We start from the raw sequence: 18,871 nt of genomic DNA, 5'->3' as shown, positions 1-18,871 counted from the left end.
AATGAAAAGGGCCATAAGATAAATGCTTCAGATTAATAAGGTTTTGAGATGCAAATTATCTTCATATTCATTTGAAATTGTCCTGTGACGTCCTGTGATTTGATTCAAGAGGAAAAGCTAAAGACACGAGGGAAAAAATTCCATTTGGCATTGTGTAACATTTAGTCCAAGCTGGTGTGATTGAGTGGAGGCAGGGACAAATTTGCATATTTATAATGGATCTGAAATTAGGCATAGGTGTAGAGTTACATTCAAGTGATTTTAAGGCATGAATAAATTATTTTCCCAGGGGGAAAAAAACTAAAAAAAAAAAAAAACATCAGTGAATTTGACAGATTTGGAACAAGAAACACTGCCATCACATAATTTCATTCCAGTTTAATTCATCTTTGTAACATTAGGGGCAGGGATGAGGAAAGAAAAGAACATAAGACAATAAAATACATTTTCAACTCTTTATTCACAGTAATATGCAAAGCATGAATTAGTACATTACATTCTGTTGAATGGTTTCACATCTTTCCGCTTTTGTAAGCAGAAGTTTTTCTTTTTCTATTCCTCATTTTTAATATATATTTAGAGAGAACAAGCATTACAGCCTTGATATTGATATTAACAGATGGATAAGTTAGTAAAGCTGGTCTAAACACCGGATTTTAAAATACAAAGGAATCATATTTAATTATTTTTTTTTATTTTTACATTCAACACTATACTTCCACTTTTTCCTTTATGGTTACTGATGTTTCAAAAATTGGTATTGATTCATAGAGACAAGTTATATATAATGTAAATAAATATTAACTTTTTTTATTTTATATGGTTCAAGATATGTGGAAACAAATCAACTGATCACCAGCATAGTACAGTAAAAAATGGTCAAGAGGTCCACTGACATTATTTCAGTAAGGACAGAGAACACTTTCTTATTAAGAAAAATACATCTTCCATTGCAGAAAAATAATAGAAAAGTTACATTTGCAAGTACTAAAACTTCTTCACAAAACTGCTTCAGAAAGTGCCTTTGACATGACTGTTAGCAAAAAAAAAAACAAAAGAAAACGGAAAAAAAAACATGCTGTCTTAATAAAAGTGTATTACTATACCTACATTTCAAACATGTAAAACCCCGCAATTTTAGGTTTATACAGAGTAAAGTGAAAAACATTAAATGCATTAATATTGTTAAGTTGCAAAACTATTTCATAGCATAAAATAATTTTACAAGAATAAACTTTCACTTCTGTTTTAATGCAAAACTATAATTAAAGCAACTGTTATTAAAAAAATGTTTTGTGTTTTCTAGGAAAAGATTGGATAGATGTTACGTTTAATATTCATATCCCACAGTTAACCATTAATATCAAATCAGATACAAGCAGGAGTAATCTCATATTGGGCACTTTTTCTTATAAAATACACAGACACCTCTAATATGAGGTGAATGAGATCATTATAAAGTTTTCCACCATTAAGACAGATATTTCATTTCTACAATCTCCTCCTAAGGAGTACACAGATGGTACGGTCCCACAGGTATTTCACTTCACATCATGCGGATCTACTAGAAATAGAAATGAAATAAGACAATCTACTAGAAGTTCAAGTAGAAAAGAGGTAAATCATCCAGTAAAAAGGACACCAAAAAATGGAAACCGAGAACTTGGAAACACAATACTGAATCATCAGAACAACAGTGTCAACATAATTTGGTCTGTTGTACCATTTTCTGGTAACAGGTCCAGTTTTTGAACCTTACTCTTTCACAGCACATCTTCTATCACCGGTTGTATAGATAACATTACAGCAAATGACTAGGTGATAAGAAATACCACAAGGTTTAAGTTAGTATGAAGAACTTCCACCACACCATTCTTAGACTTCAAATTGCAGCTGCATAAAGTATTTTCCACTCTGACCTACAATCTTTTTTTTTTTTTTTCCCATCATGTGACCTTGTTAGTGTCTTCTATCTTTCTTTCCAACTGTCTAGAAGCTCAATCTGGTGTGTTAAATGTGAGAAGCTTACAATTGTAAACATTGAGAAGCAGCATATGGAATACTCAACGCACAGAGCCTTTTTGTTTTTTTGTTTTTTAAATATGTATGTTGCATTGATTTTGGTCTATGCAGCATGGCTGAATCACTCAGAGCATTCTCTTTCAAACACATCCAAAATATGCTCCGCTCTTTTCCTAACACCATATGAGCGGTTGTTCCCTCTTCCCTCTGTCTGTTTGGGAATTTATGCATTTTCCCTTTAAACCCTGAGCTTCCTTTTCAGCTCAAAGTATGCATCAAACCTGGCCATGGCATATTCCTGTGTAAGAAAATAAGAAAAATTTTTTATTCTGGATCAACAAAGCAAACTATTAGCAGTTTTTAACATTTAAATGATATGTAGTAATATATGGAAGAGGATTAGGGCCAAGCAATAATAAAAAAATAAAACCATCTCGAGATTAAAGTTGTTAAATTTAGAGAAAAAAATCGTTAAATTTTGAGAAAAAAAAACTAAATAAAATGTTGAGAATAAACTCGTTAAATTTCGAGAAAAAAAACAAAAACGAAAATGTTGAGAATAAACTCGTTAAATTACGAGAAAAAACTCTTTAAATTACGAGAAAAAAGTCATTAGATAATGAGAACAAATTCGTTAAATTATGAGGGAAAAAGTTGTTAAATTTTGAGAAAAACATCAAGATAAAATGTTGAGAATAAAGTCATTAAATTACGAGAAAAAAGTCGTTAAATTACGAGAAAGAAGTCGTCAAATTATGAGAACAAATTCGTTGACTTTTTTCTCATAATTTAACGAGTTTATTCTTAACATTTTATCTCGACTTTTTTCCCGTAATTTAACGAGTTTATTCCCAACATTTTATCTTGACTTTTTTCTCGAAATTTAACGAGTTTTTTCTCGTAATTTAATGAGTTTATTCTCAACATTTTATCTCAACCTTTTTCTCGAAATTTAACTTTTTTTCTCGTAATTTAACAAGTTTATTCTCAACATTTTATCTCGACTTTTTTCTCAATTTAACAAGTTTTTTCTCGTAATTTAACAACTTTAATCTCGAGATGGTTTTATTTTTTTATTATTGCTTGGCCCTAATCCTCTTCCGTGGTAATAACAGATCAATTCTACAAGATATAGCTGCATTATTTGGACTATCTTAGTGTCCTTTTGTTTTACGAGAAGTATCTTGAACTTAAACCAATTTTTAATTGATTTTAGTATTTTTCCATGATTGCTATTTAAGACTGTAAAGTATTCTTTTAAATTTGTTGTTGTTTAAAAAAAAAAATACACATATTATACAACATTTTATATAAAAACTACTGTGACACACACCCAACACGTTTACAGTCATGCTAACCTGACCTCACAAGTATTTGTTCACTGTCCTAAGGTTGTCAGTCACCACAAACATTGCAATGACCGTATCTTTATCTGATCTTCAGTGATAAAATTCCTGGCTTACCTAAGAGCTGCACTGTGTATAATGGAATATACTTCTTGGTTCATGATTAGCAATAACTCAACACATGCACACACAAAGACTTGACAGCTTTCCTACAATAACTCACCATGTACCCAAATTCAATAGTAGATATTTTGGCCTGGATAATGGACCACAATCCCCAGAAGAAGTGGGAGGCCAGAGCAAACCTAAATGAGAGAGCATTGAGTTCACAGAGTACAGATGGAAAGAACGTTTGTTGAATCACTGCTGGACTTGGTCCTAACCTCTTTTTACAATATTCATTGTAGTATAGTAAGAGGCCTCTGAGGGATAGCCTCATTACTTTCTTCCCCTTTTGATTATATGGGCCTCATTTCAAGCTCAAGAATGTTGCATAATTATCTATAAAATTACAATTTGATGGCAAAATGTGTGTAAAACTGCACATATGAGGTAGGTATATCACCTGTTAACCTCCACTAGCATATCTTCTGTGAGTTTCAGCTGGTCTTCCTCACTCAAGTTTTCAAATCCACCATTAGATTCCAACAGATAACACCGGAAGAAATGTATCTGAGAAAAACAAAATGAAATGTTAAGCTGTTTTCATGGTTCATAGTTTTATAGATTTAAGAAGAGAAAAAAAACTACCTAACTAAGTAATTTTACAAACCTGCTGTGCTTTGGTGGGGTAATTTTTGGTGTTGGCTGTGAAAAATGGAAACTTGTCATAGGTGTAGTCATAAGTCCACTCACAGAAGAAATTTCCAATGTCAAATCCTCTGTGGGAGAAAGAGAGGAGATCATTACCCCATCAACAACATTTGTTACTGTAATAATAATGCATAATGCTCAAGTCTTGATCATTCAGAGATCACCAGTAACGGTGGAGGAGGTTTTGTTTGGTAGTTTCTCACATTCATAAGAATATCATAACTGTTCAGCTTTAATGAATAAATCGGTTCTGAAGGGCATCAAGCAAAGTGTAAGGCTAATCCCACTAGAAGAATGTTCAATTTATTACTGACTACAAATGCCAAACACTGGCATGCTGATCCAACAACTTCCCCAAAAATAGTGTTAACTATATTTAATTGACAAGATAACACTTTAAATTTGACCGCCCAGAAATACAAATCTTTTTCACAGTCCCCTTAGCACATCCTTGTGGCCCCCTGGTGGTCCCTAGACCTTAGTTTTAAAACACTTAGTCTAAAATATTGCGCAACTGAAGTGCAAGGTTACCTGTTATAACGTTAATATTTTCCTATTGCTGTTTGGCAAGATGATAATAAATATCATGAGGCTCTAGATGGTGTAGACCGATTGGTCCTTCACATGCAATCTGCAAGCAATACAGTCATGTACTACATGGCACAAGCTGATTGGCCTCTGCTGATTCTGGAGCCAGTGAGATTGCTTGCTCAACATTTAAAAGGTCCAGATCAGTGTTCGCTGTAAGCTGGTCCTGCAGTGCAGTTAGAGTTCTTTTAAATCCCTCCAGCTCCCCCAGGGTTTTTTTGCTACAGGATTTATGTATGTCTATTCATGCAGCAGCAGCAGCAGCAGCATATCTTACACGCTCACAGCAGCGTGTCTGTGTATCTATTAGCAGTAGCAAGTCCGTACCTGCTCTGCAGTAGCAGCATGTGTAGCAGATCTAGTTTGTCAAATGACCTAGTTCTGGCATGAAATTCTAGATGGAGCAGGCTGATAGGACTTTAACTCATTCGGTAGCGATCACATCATTATCTACGTAGCACAGCTGATTGGTTGCTGTTGCATCAGTGGCTAGTGAGCTGCAGCTCATCATTCAAACAAATACCGGTAGTGTTGCTGTTAGCAGTCTGCAGCGTGCTTTCAGAAACCCTCCACCTTCCCCAGCTCCACCTGTATAGATCTGCTACGGGGGATAATTCATGTATGTTACTTGTGCAGCAGCATGTCTTACATGCTCACAGCAATGTCTGTGAATGTTAGGGGTGTAACGATACGCGTATTCGTATCGAACCGTTCGGTACGAGGCTTTCGGTTTGGTACGCGGTACGCATTATGTACCGAACGGTTCTTTGGACTAATTAATTACATTTGGAAAATAAAAAAGTTTGTGAAATATAATGTTATGCATTCAACAAGGTAGCCCAATAACCCAAACGACGTAACAGGCAACGCCCCTGACACCCCCGAAGAAAAAAACCCACCAACTTATACGTTTATGTTATCCTGCGTTCAAACCGAACGCGTCTGGAGCGTCTGATTTAACGTTACATGTGGCTACTCAGTCAGGCGCTCGCTCACTCAGTATGCGCTGAAGGCTCTTTGCAAAATGGCTAATGTGTTTAACACATAGACTGTAAAGGTTTAACAGACCAGAAATAGAAGATCGTCCAAATAACCAACAGGTCTGGTGTTTGGGTGCACTTTGGATTCCATGTAAGCTATATAACATTTTCATTTTTTTATAAGGAGCTGTTTTTGTTTTATCTCTTTCGAGCGTGAGTTTAAAATATTCTAACTCTCCCCCCAGAGTGAGTTTTTTTTTTTTTAATGCAACCATTATTTTAGAACGTTTGCCTTTAATGTTTCCATAGCGATGCGTCTTGCGTGTCACTAGCGCTGAGCGCAGCAACAATAACACTGTATGACAGATGGATCGCTATTATTTTGTTTTTCCTTGTTTATTTAAAATATTCACAAACTTGCTTACCATGTTATCAATTATCTGATATTCCGATCCTCAAATATGTGTAAGTGAGTGTGTTTTGTCGTTTAAAAGCCTTTATAAATGATCTTTATCTTGATCTATAACGCGAGATAGGCGCCGCCATCTTAGTTTGCGCTGCAGTTCACAGAGTTCTGTCAGTCGGATTTACAGCAGGTGAATTCATCATTTTCTCCCGAAATATATGCAAGTAAGTGGCTGGTGAACTGGAAGAATAATAGAGTAAACTTTATAGTTACTTAGGCCCATTATGTGTGTCTGATATTAATAAATATCGGCAAATTGTATATGAATGGATTGTTATTGCTCCTTTCACTGATGTCTGACATCAGTGTGCATTTTATAAACTCTAAATATATTGTTTTAATGGTGCTTATGCGTATATAAATATCTGAAATCTTAAAAGAATGAACGTTAAAGAACGTTATGTGGCTGAAAACACTGCACAGTTGTGATAAAACGTACCGAACCGAACCGTGACACCAGTGTATCGTATCGAACCGAACCGTGAATTTTGTGAACCGTTACACCCCTAGTGAATGTATTGGCAGTAGCAAGTCTCGGTACTTGCTCTGCAGCAGCAGCAGTGTAGCAGATCTATTCCGGCAGGACCAAATAAATTAACACTGCCATATCCATTACCATGCCAATATCTCAAGAGTTGCCATTACAGAAATATATTAAAAGTTGTTGCACAGATTTTTGTAAGGTCTAGACTTCAGTACGAACGGCGTCTACTACCCCCGTCAACGCATCCACATCATCAAATCCATTAACATGCTAAAACTTTTCTGAGAGTTGTCATGTTTGAAATCATATTATGATCCGGCTAACTAGGTTTCTACCAGATTTGAGCAAAGCCACAAAAATAAAACAAAAAAACGTGACTCTTAATTTGACATTACACAAACTGAAGGAGAATAATTTGTAAGAAACACTGTGTAGCTCTTTGTGAAGAGGCTCACAGCTGCTGTGGAAACCAAACAAAGCACACATTTCTGTGGCTGTGAAGCCAGGCTTAATTTCCTACTGCTTTGCTGGACAAACACCATCAATGGACCAAACCATGACTCACGCTGTAGAGGAACACACTGGATGGCAGAATGGGAAAACAAACAAAACATGCCTTGACCCAAGGCATCCACCTGTAGAACAGTGATCTTGGCAATACAGGACCCTTTTCGAATAAAACTAGGCTCCCAAATGAATGTGTTACAGTTTAGAGCTCGCTTGCCCAAGGATTGCCTCAGAGAGGCCCGTGTCTGAGCACGTGCAAGAATGCAAGTACCCTAGCAACAGTGTTTTTCCAGAGTCTTCAACGTCTAGAAGTCCTTTCTCAGAAATGGGGCACCCTATACTTATCAGAAACAACTGAATGGTCTTGAATAACAAAGAAAAACAGCCAGTTCTTTAATTCAGCTCCAAAGATGTGGAAGGTAAAAGATCAAAACTTAATTCCCATCAAACATCTGGTTGTTACAAAAACACATTGGAATTTAGCTGCATGTGTTACATCTGATGAAGCATGTGAGGAATCATGTGTGGAATTAAAGCAATTATAAACATGACAGACCTGTAGTTGTAGCTGCTGTACTCAAAGTCGATCAGCATGAGCCTCTTTCTGTCTGTGTTCTCACGGCCACTTAGGAGCAAGATGTTTCCTGTTTAAAACAAGCCAGTACTCTTAAAACTTTTGATTAAACATTGAGTGGACCATTTTTAGAAACAATAATGCAATAAACCTGTCTAACCTTCCTGCAAGTCATTGTGGCAGAAAACAACAGGAGAAGTAGTAGATTCTAGTAGACACCTGTGTACACAAACAGCCGTTTAAGTAAGCATACAAAAGACGTCAATAATGAACAGCCAACAAACACCTCTTACTTGTCAATACATTATCTTGCTATCAGTCACTCTCAAATCTGTTAAAGTGTGAACAGTTTCCAGGGGTTCTGATAAAGCAGGTCAATGAAACCAGGCTACAAATGTATGATAAAAAGATAATTCCATTGAAATAGAAGTGAAATCACAGATTTACTGAATAGTCTAAATAAAGATCTTACTTGAGACTGTCCATCTCTTGAGGCAAGTTGTAGCTCATAAGGCGAGAGAAATTACGCAGATGGTGTTCCCTGGTGAAGGTGAGCTGGAGCACTTGATCCATGTATCTGTGAAGTTAATGCAAGTACAAAAAGACTGCAGTGGTGGCCATCAACAAAAATACTCAATATATTTGAAGGCAAAAACAGACTATATAGTAATATGAGATGATTGGGGTTTAAAAAACAATTACTATTCAGTAATATTATTGATTTAACAGCACTGACACCATCAGTTGAGAAAAAATTTAATTGAAGACTGAATTGAGCTTGATAATGACACTTTATTGCCTTCTGTAGAGCTGCTGTGCTTATAGCTGAATTGAACTCATAACTGATGAACTTTGCCACTTTGACAGTTATTGAACTGAATTGAGCTGAATAATTATATTCTAATTTTTACAACATTAACACTGTTATTTTCCTGTTTATTAATGGGAAGTTGCTTTGAAACGATCTGTATTGTGTGTGTGTGTATATATATATATATATATATATATATATATATATGTGTATAATATATGCAACTGTTTATGACTTGACTAGATGATAAATGCAAAAGACTATGGGGTTTTCCAGAAAATGGAAGTTCACTTTTTTCTTGGTTTCATTATTTTTTTTACAATTTACTTCCAGGGAACTGGGTTAACATAAATTATATTTTTGGCTGTTGAGATGTAGTTCTCCACCCTCCATGAACATTTGTAAAAATGAACACAAACTGGACGGACTTCATAGTTTTTATTATCACGCACTTTTCCATTGTGCCAAACAGCCACTTTGGCTCCTTGTTGAAGGGCATTCTCATTCCATGAAACCTGGCGATCTTTTCAGCAATCTCAGCACATATACCAGGGACACTCAGCTCCTCTGTGGACAGTTTTCGACTCTGCAGACAAACATATTGTGCTGTCAGTTTGCATTTTGCTGACTGAAACAGAAACAAATACATAACTAAAAAGGTAAATCACAAGAAGTTGCACTTCAGCCTTAAAGGTGCTGTATGTAATTTTTCTTTTTCTTAATGTAGTAAAGCATAAAAATACCATAACATGTTTGCAGATATTTAGGAAACATGCCAAGTTTACATTGTTGTTTTCAAAAAAACAATTCCACAGCCAGTTATTCTACTTTAAAATGTGCGTTCTGAGTCGGAATGTCTGTTTTTGTTTTGATCTGTGTGATCCCGTCCACTGCCAGTTTACCCAATGGTATTTTGACTCTCTGGGCTTGTCGGTGGAAAACATAGCATACTACAGACATGGAAGCCAACAAACTAACTGAGTCAGAGATCACAGATTCTACCAGACCTAAAAAGCCACTGGCATCCATCTAAAAAGCTTGTCGCCTTCCATTGTCAACTGCGCTCGTTCCTGTTGCGTGTCCTCAAACTGGCAACCCGCGTGAGCATCGAGTCTAAGGAGGAGGTGGTGGGGCAAACAACTCTCTCCAATATTTTGAATTTGGATTGCAGTACCCTGGCTGTCAATATTACATACTGCACCTTTAAGTTTCTGTATATTTAAAAGCCTGGAACATCTTTCAAAGCAATGGAAAATGTGACACAGGGACATTAGCCTAGAATATCATGTGGTTTCTCTTACAATGCAATTTGCAAGAAGGGGATTCATAACCATTAGTGTCAAAAAATGTCGTGAGCTGTGTTTCACATCCGAATTGTCTGCTCGCTTATCACAAGAGCAAACTTTAAGACTCACTGGGAGAAACTGTTCCAGTCTCCCCTGTGGAAAGATGCCATAAAGCTTTGGCCCAAGCTCCCTCTCAGCCAGGATAGCAAACATCACACTCTCCAGTACCATGGCATCAGCTCCCTGCAAACACAAAAACACAAAGATACAATTTGGACACTCAACTAATTGAATCAACCTCCAAGATTTGCCAAAAAAACAGCCTTTGAAAATTTGCTTAGTTTAGTTTGATTGGATCTTCAATCCCTGAAAGAAGAGTTCAGCTTAAGGTAAAATAACTTAATTTAAAACGGTGATGCTATAAAGGGCAAGGAATTCTGCACTGAAATCAGTTCTGTCTACAAGCCAGTCATTTTGTAACAGCCGTGATTGGCAGAAGCAAATTCAATGGCGGTGCTGGAGCAAAGTGAGTTAAATGAGAAAAAACAAGAGAGGCAATTGTGCTGAGCGAGGCAGAACTTGCCAAACATCCCAGTCATTAATTGTGGCTGCTTAACTAGCACTGACATTAAGCTTGTTTTTTTGGACAAGGCTGTGCCAAGTGTTAATACACAGAACCGAAAGAGCTGCCTTCCTATGTGGGGAAAGTACTTGTGTAAGGTATTTCGATTTTTAAACATTTTATACTTCTGCTTTTATGCTTTCTTTCCTATTAAAGTTCTTCTAAAAATAGTTTGTGAAGAGATTATATATTTACTACAGTCACTGAGAGCTGTACTTTGAACTAATCCCTTAGGAAGTCATCTAAACATCTGGTGGAGTGAACATTTGAAAGTGCAAATATGAATGATTCAAATGTATGGGGATTCTTGTGACCAAAGATGTATTTGTCTCATGACAACATAATGCAGACGTTTTGACCTCAAACAGGAACCAATATGATAAACATAAAGGCAAAAAGCCAAAACAAAAGAAACTCTTTTCAGCATAAACAAATGAACAAGAACTGGACTGTCGATCTCCAAAATGACAAAAAAAGCCACACAATAACTGTTGGGAACAGACCAAAATTTAAGCTGTTATTCACTTAAAGACTTCCCTGCAGTTATCCACAGTGAGAACCGGATTAGTGCGATTCATAAACTGGATCAGTTGATTCATTGAAAATACTTTTTTGAGTCTGTCTTTTTTTGAGTCAGATCTTTTCAATGAATCAATTACATTAATCAAATTTTATCTTTTTGTATTCCCTGTAAGAAAGGAAGTCAGGTTTGGAGCAACACAAGTGTAAATAAATGATGACTTTTAATTTGACTACTTTAAGATCACAGTCCTGCTCTATCAACACTGGCAAACTAACATAAATATCATAATTACACATTCTGAGCACGTCAATGTCATTTTTACAAGTGGGAAACTCGGAATTTTAGATGATGCACGAGTTGTGAAGTTGCGAAGGCCATGCCGATTTGAAATATGATGGAAACAATGATCTATAAAATAGACAATATCATATAATAGCTGTATAATCTATATAGAGAGTGGAAAGAAAGACTGTAGCAAACTGTGTTGAACAAGTAGTAAAAATGTATATTTTTCATCATTTCAAATTCAAATGCAGTTATTTGGGTTTATTGTTTACAGTATACTTCCATGTTATGTTTCCATCTTGAACGAGTTTCACAGGTGCACTTGAAGAGAGCATTAAGCAAATGGTAAATACCTAATAATCAAAATAGCCAAACATTTAAAATTTAACATTTAAAATCTTCAAATGCTAAACTCAATTAAGATTTTAACCTGCTAAGTCAAATAATGCATTAGTCTCGAGTCTTTTATCTAGCACAATTTAATGAGGTCATGTAAAAGCACTGCACTCATTTCATCTCAGTGTTCGACATTACACAGGAATGGCACACAATTGCGCAACAAACCTGCTGAGGGAATATCAACTGATCTGCAGTTTAAAAAAAAACATCCGGTTCTCTCAGAAATTAAACAGGATACTATGGCCTTCCCATTGGAGGACAATTCTAATGGAAAAACCAGGAAGGAAACTAAACTTCCTCATAGGATAGCTTTGGATACATCATCCTTGGCTTGGCTTGGAAGCAGGATTGATTGGGAGGAATCAAAGAGTTTTCTAATTCTAATCATATTTCACATACATTGCAACTATGCAACAATGACTCCAAATTTGTTCTAGTTTTGGTCTGCTGCCCAGTCAGTCAAAGTCAACTTCTATGAAAATGTCACTTACAGAAACAGGTTTTGCACAGGTTTCCTAGAAGAATGTGATGTGATTCATGGCTCAAATATGTCCCTGAAGCGCTACTGTTGTGCCTATAGCTCCTTCCAACCTTAATCAAACACACCCGATCAAGCTAATGAAAGGCTGAAATCGCCCCTATACCCTTAAATAGGCCACCATTTAAGGGGAAAGCCATTTGTAGTGGTGTTCAGAACCATAGTGGACATTATCAATATCCCATATCTCATTCAATCCCATAATGCACCGCAATAATGAGTGTACAACTGATGTACACTCAACAGTTAGAGAATACCCATAATGCACTGTGAGGCTCGTGCCGAATGAATTCCCACCTCAGATGAATTATCCATCCATCCATCCATCCATTTTCCAAACTGCTGGTCCAATGTGGGTACAACGTTATACGGGTATAAATTTTATTTTAATTGATTATTAAATTGTTTAATTAAGGTTTATACATGATAGTTTCCATGAGAGAGTTCGAATTAAATCTTTTCATTACTACTGAAGCTGCCAGTTTGCTAAGATTCAAATGATTGTTAAACAGTTACAGCAAGCACAAACTATGCAAAGCGGCAGCCCTTCCAGCGCACTCAGTGTCTGAAATTACTCACTCGTTTTCATTCAGTCCTTCAAGTGGATTCAGACATTTTTAGAAAACGCCTGAAAATGCTAGTGTGGATGGAGAGCGTTTTACCATCATTAATCGTTTTATCGATTAATGCAGACGCATCGAAAATTGGGAGCATCTATGCTGCTGCCTTCAAAAATTGGTTACTTTAGATTCATGCCTTTCCTTCCTACCTTACTGCCTGCAAAGCTAGCATTTTTCAGGTTTCGCACAGTCTCTCTCTCCCTCCCTACCCTGTTATCTGACTAAGCAATGGCCATGTGACTGCTGAGCAGCAGCTGCTTGGGTTTTTCCAGTGCCTGTTAATTCACAAGGCATAATCACTGGATTACTGAAGCAGATCAGTTCACAGCGACACAAGGACAGTATCTACATGCAGGTGTGTTATGAATGTCCAGTTAGGGGAAGTCCATCTCAGCATTACTGACACCCACCTGTGTTAGTCTGTGGATGCACCAAGAGAAATGCACACAAAATGCAAAATAGATTGATGCAAAGTTTGCAGAGGCCAGACAGGACAGCCAGCTGATGCTGAAGTGCGACAGTGAGGTTAATGCTGGGATAAGCTTGTAATAGGATCCATTGCTATGTGACTCTCAGACAAATAATGCAACTCGGAACATTTAAATTGTGTCAGAGGATGCGTTTCAGCCTTTCTAGGTTATCAGTTCTGGGACGTCTCTCTTTATAACTATGAATATGACCTATGCATGGCAAAAAAAAGATTTTCTCTTTTTGGGTAACAATATTTAAGTATTTTAAGTATTGAGATGCGAATGTGCATAAGATATTAATAGAGAATTAAAATTAAATACTAAAACTTCTGTAATTAAATTATAAAATCTATATACATTTGGTTTATTTTTACTACTCCACTGAACTGGCCATTTTTTTGTTTGTATGTTTTAACCATAAATAAAAACAAATTAAATTTATGCTTTTGGGTAAGAAAAATAAACTCATTTGTGTGATATATTCACTGAGAACTAGTCTTAATATCTAACACAATTTTGCATCTCAAATAAATGTATGTTTTTTTAAGCATGCTTTTAAATTTTTACTGTAAAACAAAACAAAAATACTGATTAATACAATGTTCTTTTTATCATTTACTCTCCTTCAGTTTGTTCCAAATATGTATGAATTTCTTTCTTCTGTTGAACACAAAAGATGATATTTTGAAGAATATGGGTAACCAAACAGTTTATGGGCCCCATTGACCATACTAAGTCCATCAACTCTTTGGTTACATACATTCTTTAAAATATCTTCTTCTGTGTTCAGCAGAAGAAAGAATCTCATACAGGTTTGGAACAACTTGAGCGTGAGTAAATGATGACAGACTTTTCATTTTTGGGTGAACTTTCCCTTTAAGAAAGGTCACAAGTGACCAATCTTTCCATGAAGACAATCCACTAAAATACAAGAATACAACTATAATAGGCTCATGGAAGAATTTGACCTAAAAGTTTGAAATCATATGAGACAGGTCCAAACAAAACATATCTGATGACCCAAATAGCTTGTCCCTTGGCCTTTGAAGATGATGGGAGGTAACATAACAGCAGTTTCACTATAATGCTTTTTGGCACTCACTGGCCATATAATCTCAATAAAAAACATGTCAGATGAGGTGTAATAAAGACAATGTGTGTCTCTAAAAGGCACTTTTTATAGACACCCAAGTCTATAAAGTCAAGTTCTGCTCACTTAAAAACAATAGAAAAAATAGACCTTTGCTAATGTTACTTACTTGAAAGTGATTTTCTGTGTTTGATTGTCTGGAATCCCCTTTATTACAGGACATCTAGCAATAAGAGAAAAAGCAAAAGACTATCCATAAGCACAAAGTGTTTTTTATGTGACAGATCAATTTGAACATCTTCAGAGAGTATTAACATTAAATGACAGAGCTATTTTCCTTAACAGCAACAGTCACACACTACAAACTATTAGATCCATGTCTTTGGCAGCACAAGTAAGAAAGTGTATTAAACAAATGCATTAACTTTGTGATCTCAAAAAAAAAAAAAAAAAAAAGAATAGAGTGTTAGAAAGGATTGATAGCTAGAAATATATGGCCTGTTGGACAAAAAGCTTGACTTTTTTCATGACCACAGGTGGGAAAAACGAAAAAAAAAAACACTGAACTGTTAAAACTGCAATCGTCAAAACCATGTTCCAACAAATATTTAGTACACAAAGCTATTCTCCATTAGAATAAAAAAGTCTCGATCTAAAGGGTTCGGTGTCCATAGTAATGAACACTAAATCTCACAAGAGCAACATGAATGCTAGTGACAGCAATAAAGTACGTCTAGTTAATTAAAGATCAACACAGGTTGTTATCAGTACACAGTTTGAAAATTAACTCGTATAAAATGCTTTAATAAACTGAACTCATGACCAATGAGAGATTTATTTATGAATCACTATGTAGCAAAGTCCACACACTCTGGAATTTGTAATATGGCTACAACTAATGCTTTTGTCAGAGGTTTCCATTTTTAAACACCTGACTTCAAAGGATTGGACTGTGAACCTACGGACACCTCATCAGATATGACATCATTAGTACCGTCACTGCTGTTTCTCTAAATAATTTACTGAGAGATTAAAAGCAACTCATTGCTACTTACAAAAATCAAAAGCCAAATGATTCCATTACTTCTTAAAAACAAGTCTATTCATGTAGTTTATATTTAAGAAAATATATATCAATCTGTCAGATAATATAGCTAATATATTTTATTAAATATATAATATTACTTCAAACACATTTCAACTATTTATAAAACACACCCTTTACAAACAATGTTATTATTATAATGATATTGCAATGACATGAACTATTAATGCCACCATAATCCCTTAAAATACACTGCTGAAACTCCCTTTCTAATGAAAACAGGACCTAAATAAAGCATTGAAAATAAGCAGATAGAGGCAGAAAAATACTTCAGATAGAGCAATGCACGCCGTGAGCGTAGTTCTCAAAGATTTAAAGATTGAGATGCGCATAAACTTGAAGACAATGCTGTGGCTTCAGGGATCGCATACTGTACCGTGTGTGGTATGTTGGGATCACCTGGAAACAAGAGTGCTCAAGGCACGCTCCTTTGGCAAGCCTACGGCAAAGAAGACACGCAAGTACAGCCATGGTGGTACATCACCCAATAAAAACTGCCTCTTTAAATTTAGAGGGTACACACACAAATACAAAAATCTGTTTGGGGAGCGATTCTTAATTGAGATTTCTGATCCGGGGAGAAGGGGGGGAGGGGTTGCCATCTGCCTAATGAATATTAGGCATATAGGTATATAAAAGGTATAAATCTCACACTACTTCTATAAAATAACAAGCACAAATGAATGTTTTGTTCATTTTAACGCACAAATTAATAAACTGCTTAATTTAACTTTTTAAACTGCCATTCAAGCTATCCCATATACACAATACTTAGTTTCAGACTTAACAGAAAAGTTCAACATTTGGCAAACATGTATATGTATGTATGCATGTATGTATCCTTCCCACTTTACTACTGTAAAACAACACAAAAACTTGACTTATACATTCATAGAAGACTTAACAGTGAATATATAATGTGTACATTTGAGTTTGAAATATTTAAGGCACAGGTACGGCTTTTGCTAAGCTCTCAAGAGGATAATTTTTTTTTAATGCTAAAACATATATAAATTAAGTATTCTACTACATACTACTTGGCATCTTATTAGATGACTATGCAATATGGCACTTAATTCACACTTTAACATTTCACCAAGTAAAAACTAGCAAAACACCTGCAGAATTTGTCCATATAGGCGAAGGAGCACGTTTCTTGGTTCATCTCCCAGGCTTGGTTGCTTCTCTGGCAAAGCGCAGAGGAACAATTTGTTGCTGAGACCTCCCCTAGAAGCAAAATATACATGTTGGAAAAGAAAATAACTGCATTCTCACAATTAATCAGGATTAAAAAGTATTTACAACTAGACAAAACCACAAGAGAGTAATGCTGCCAAGTTGTGCCAACCTTTTCAAACAGTCTCTGTATTTTCATTTACACTCTTTTAGATTATTCGTGTAAAGCTTGAAAATGCGTTCTATGTACGTAGGCAGCTCAGTCGGTTTTGAGTCACAGCCATGGTCATGGAAACTAGGGCATATTACTGTAGTATTGAGCAATCATTTATTATCTCATGACCAAAAGGAGCTAAACTTGCAGTACAAAATCATCTTAAATAACCATCTAGAGTGAACATCTCTCATAGTTCCTAATACTTTAACCCTCTGGTGCTCTTCAGTCATTTTTGACCAAAAAAAAAAATATATTTTTTTGTTTAATATATATATATATAGAATTTTTTACTTCATTGGAATGGTACAAACAAAAACAATTTAAAAGATAATTGTGAATTTTTATCTCACAAATTCAGACTTTTTTTTCTTAGAATTGCGAGATAAAAAAAATGTGTTATAAAATCAGAATTGCAAGTTTATATCTCGCAATTCTGACATTTTCTTGTGATCGCGAGTTTATGTCTCACAATTCTGACTATAACTCGCAATTGTGACTTTATATCATGCAATTCTGTCTTTATAACTCACAATTGCGAGTTTATATCACAATTGTGAGAGAAAAAGTCAGGATAGCAAGTTTATATCACGCAATTCTGAGAAAAAGGCCATAATTGCGAGATGTAAATTCGCAATTGCGAGAAAAAAAAATCAGAATCATAAGATTTAAAGTGGTAATTACCTTTTTAATTTTTTATTTCATGGCAGAAACAAGCTTCCATAGAAACGAATTTCATCTAAACAAAATGTTACTAAAAGCTAATTTTTTTATATATCAAGCTCAAATTTGGAACACAACTGCAGTGGCTTTAATTTTCTCGCAGTTTTATAGTAAAATATTGGAAAATATATATTTTTACATAAAACTTGAAAATAGTATTTTTGTGCATTTTTCATAACAATAAACGTAAAAAACAAAAGTTCACTTTTTTTATTTAATTTAATTTATTTATTTTACTTTTTTCCCTTCAGCAATAATCTGCCACTGCCCTCTTTAAAAAGACTAGTCTGACACAGACTTAAGTCTGTGCTCCAAAGCATTCAAGATTTATGACAGTTTCTAAATTTAATTTTCAGGTCTATGCTCAAAACGTGAAAAAATGGATTATAACTACTCTAAAATCCCCTAAAAATACAAAATATTAAATAAAAAAACCATTATCGAACTAAAATATAGTACATTCATTTCAATGGAAAAAAACAGTCATTTTTGACTGTCACGCGAAAAGCACAAGAGGGTTAAGGTGCCATTTGCGACACGAGTCAACAGTCAGACTGCCTCAGTTTCACTTCTAGTCACACAAAGCAGAATACCTGATGATAGAGATTTGGAAATCATCCTCAGCTATGGATTTCCAGGCTCCGTGAAGGAATTCTTTACACCACAGATACGCCTTAAGCTTCGTCTGGTGGTCGGGCTCATCCGGTCGAATAATGTCTTTGCAGTCGTCCCCACTGTCTGCCTGGACTTCGAGGACATTCTCATTTACCAACAAAACCAGAGACATAGAAGGCGAAGAAGACACGCCATTGATGAATTTAGTCTTCATCTTTGATGTTGGTTGCTGGTATAAACTGGTATAAATAATCAAAATCTGCAGACAATAAATTAAATCTCAGACTGTCTGTGCAACTGTCAGATGTTTTAAACGCAGATTTAACGGGACCAACTGACACTATATTGATGTAACGTTACGTACGATGGTGAAGAACACACTGCGTCAGACGCGTTTATTCGTGCGCAGTATGTTGAAGTCGAGGGGGTTTGACCTCACGTCACCCGACCACACCCATTCTTTTCTCTGATTGGACAACAAAGTCACGTCCCCTTCATTCCAAGCTCGAGCCACCACAATAGTAAACAATGCCTGAGAAATGCCGATTACTGTTACTGCTTTCATGCGTTAAAAAGGGGGTCATTCTGTAAAACAGGCGCATTTCCAGTTTGAT

The 18,871-nt window shown here is 35.6% G+C and overlaps 1 protein-coding gene across 2 annotated transcripts; it reads right to left on the bottom strand.

Moving 5' to 3' along the window:
• Positions 1-441: 441 nt before the first annotated feature.
• chka (choline kinase alpha) lies at positions 442-18,669 on the bottom strand. 2 transcript variants are annotated; one of them, XM_067390378.1, is made up of 12 exons: positions 18,236-18,669; positions 16,648-16,756; positions 14,594-14,647; positions 10,007-10,120; positions 9,044-9,177; positions 8,253-8,357; positions 7,941-7,999; positions 7,763-7,850; positions 4,141-4,249; positions 3,934-4,040; positions 3,592-3,673; positions 442-2,320 (listed from the first exon to the last, which is right to left on the bottom strand). In XM_067390378.1, exons 1-12 carry the CDS (start codon positions 18,469-18,471, stop codon positions 2,261-2,263), a joined length of 1,257 nt encoding a protein of 418 aa, XP_067246479.1. In that variant the 5' UTR covers positions 18,472-18,669; the 3' UTR covers positions 442-2,260. The 2 variants fall into 2 exon arrangements, with proteins under 2 accessions (XP_067246479.1, XP_067246480.1); XM_067390379.1 differs by lacking the exon at positions 14,594-14,647.
• Positions 18,670-18,871: the final 202 nt, after the last annotated feature.

This window comes from Chanodichthys erythropterus, chromosome 7 (assembly GCF_024489055.1).
Source record: "Chanodichthys erythropterus isolate Z2021 chromosome 7, ASM2448905v1, whole genome shotgun sequence".
Lineage (NCBI taxonomy): Eukaryota > Metazoa > Chordata > Actinopteri > Cypriniformes > Xenocyprididae > Chanodichthys > Chanodichthys erythropterus.
This window is presented reverse-complemented; position numbering and strand designations above follow the sequence as displayed.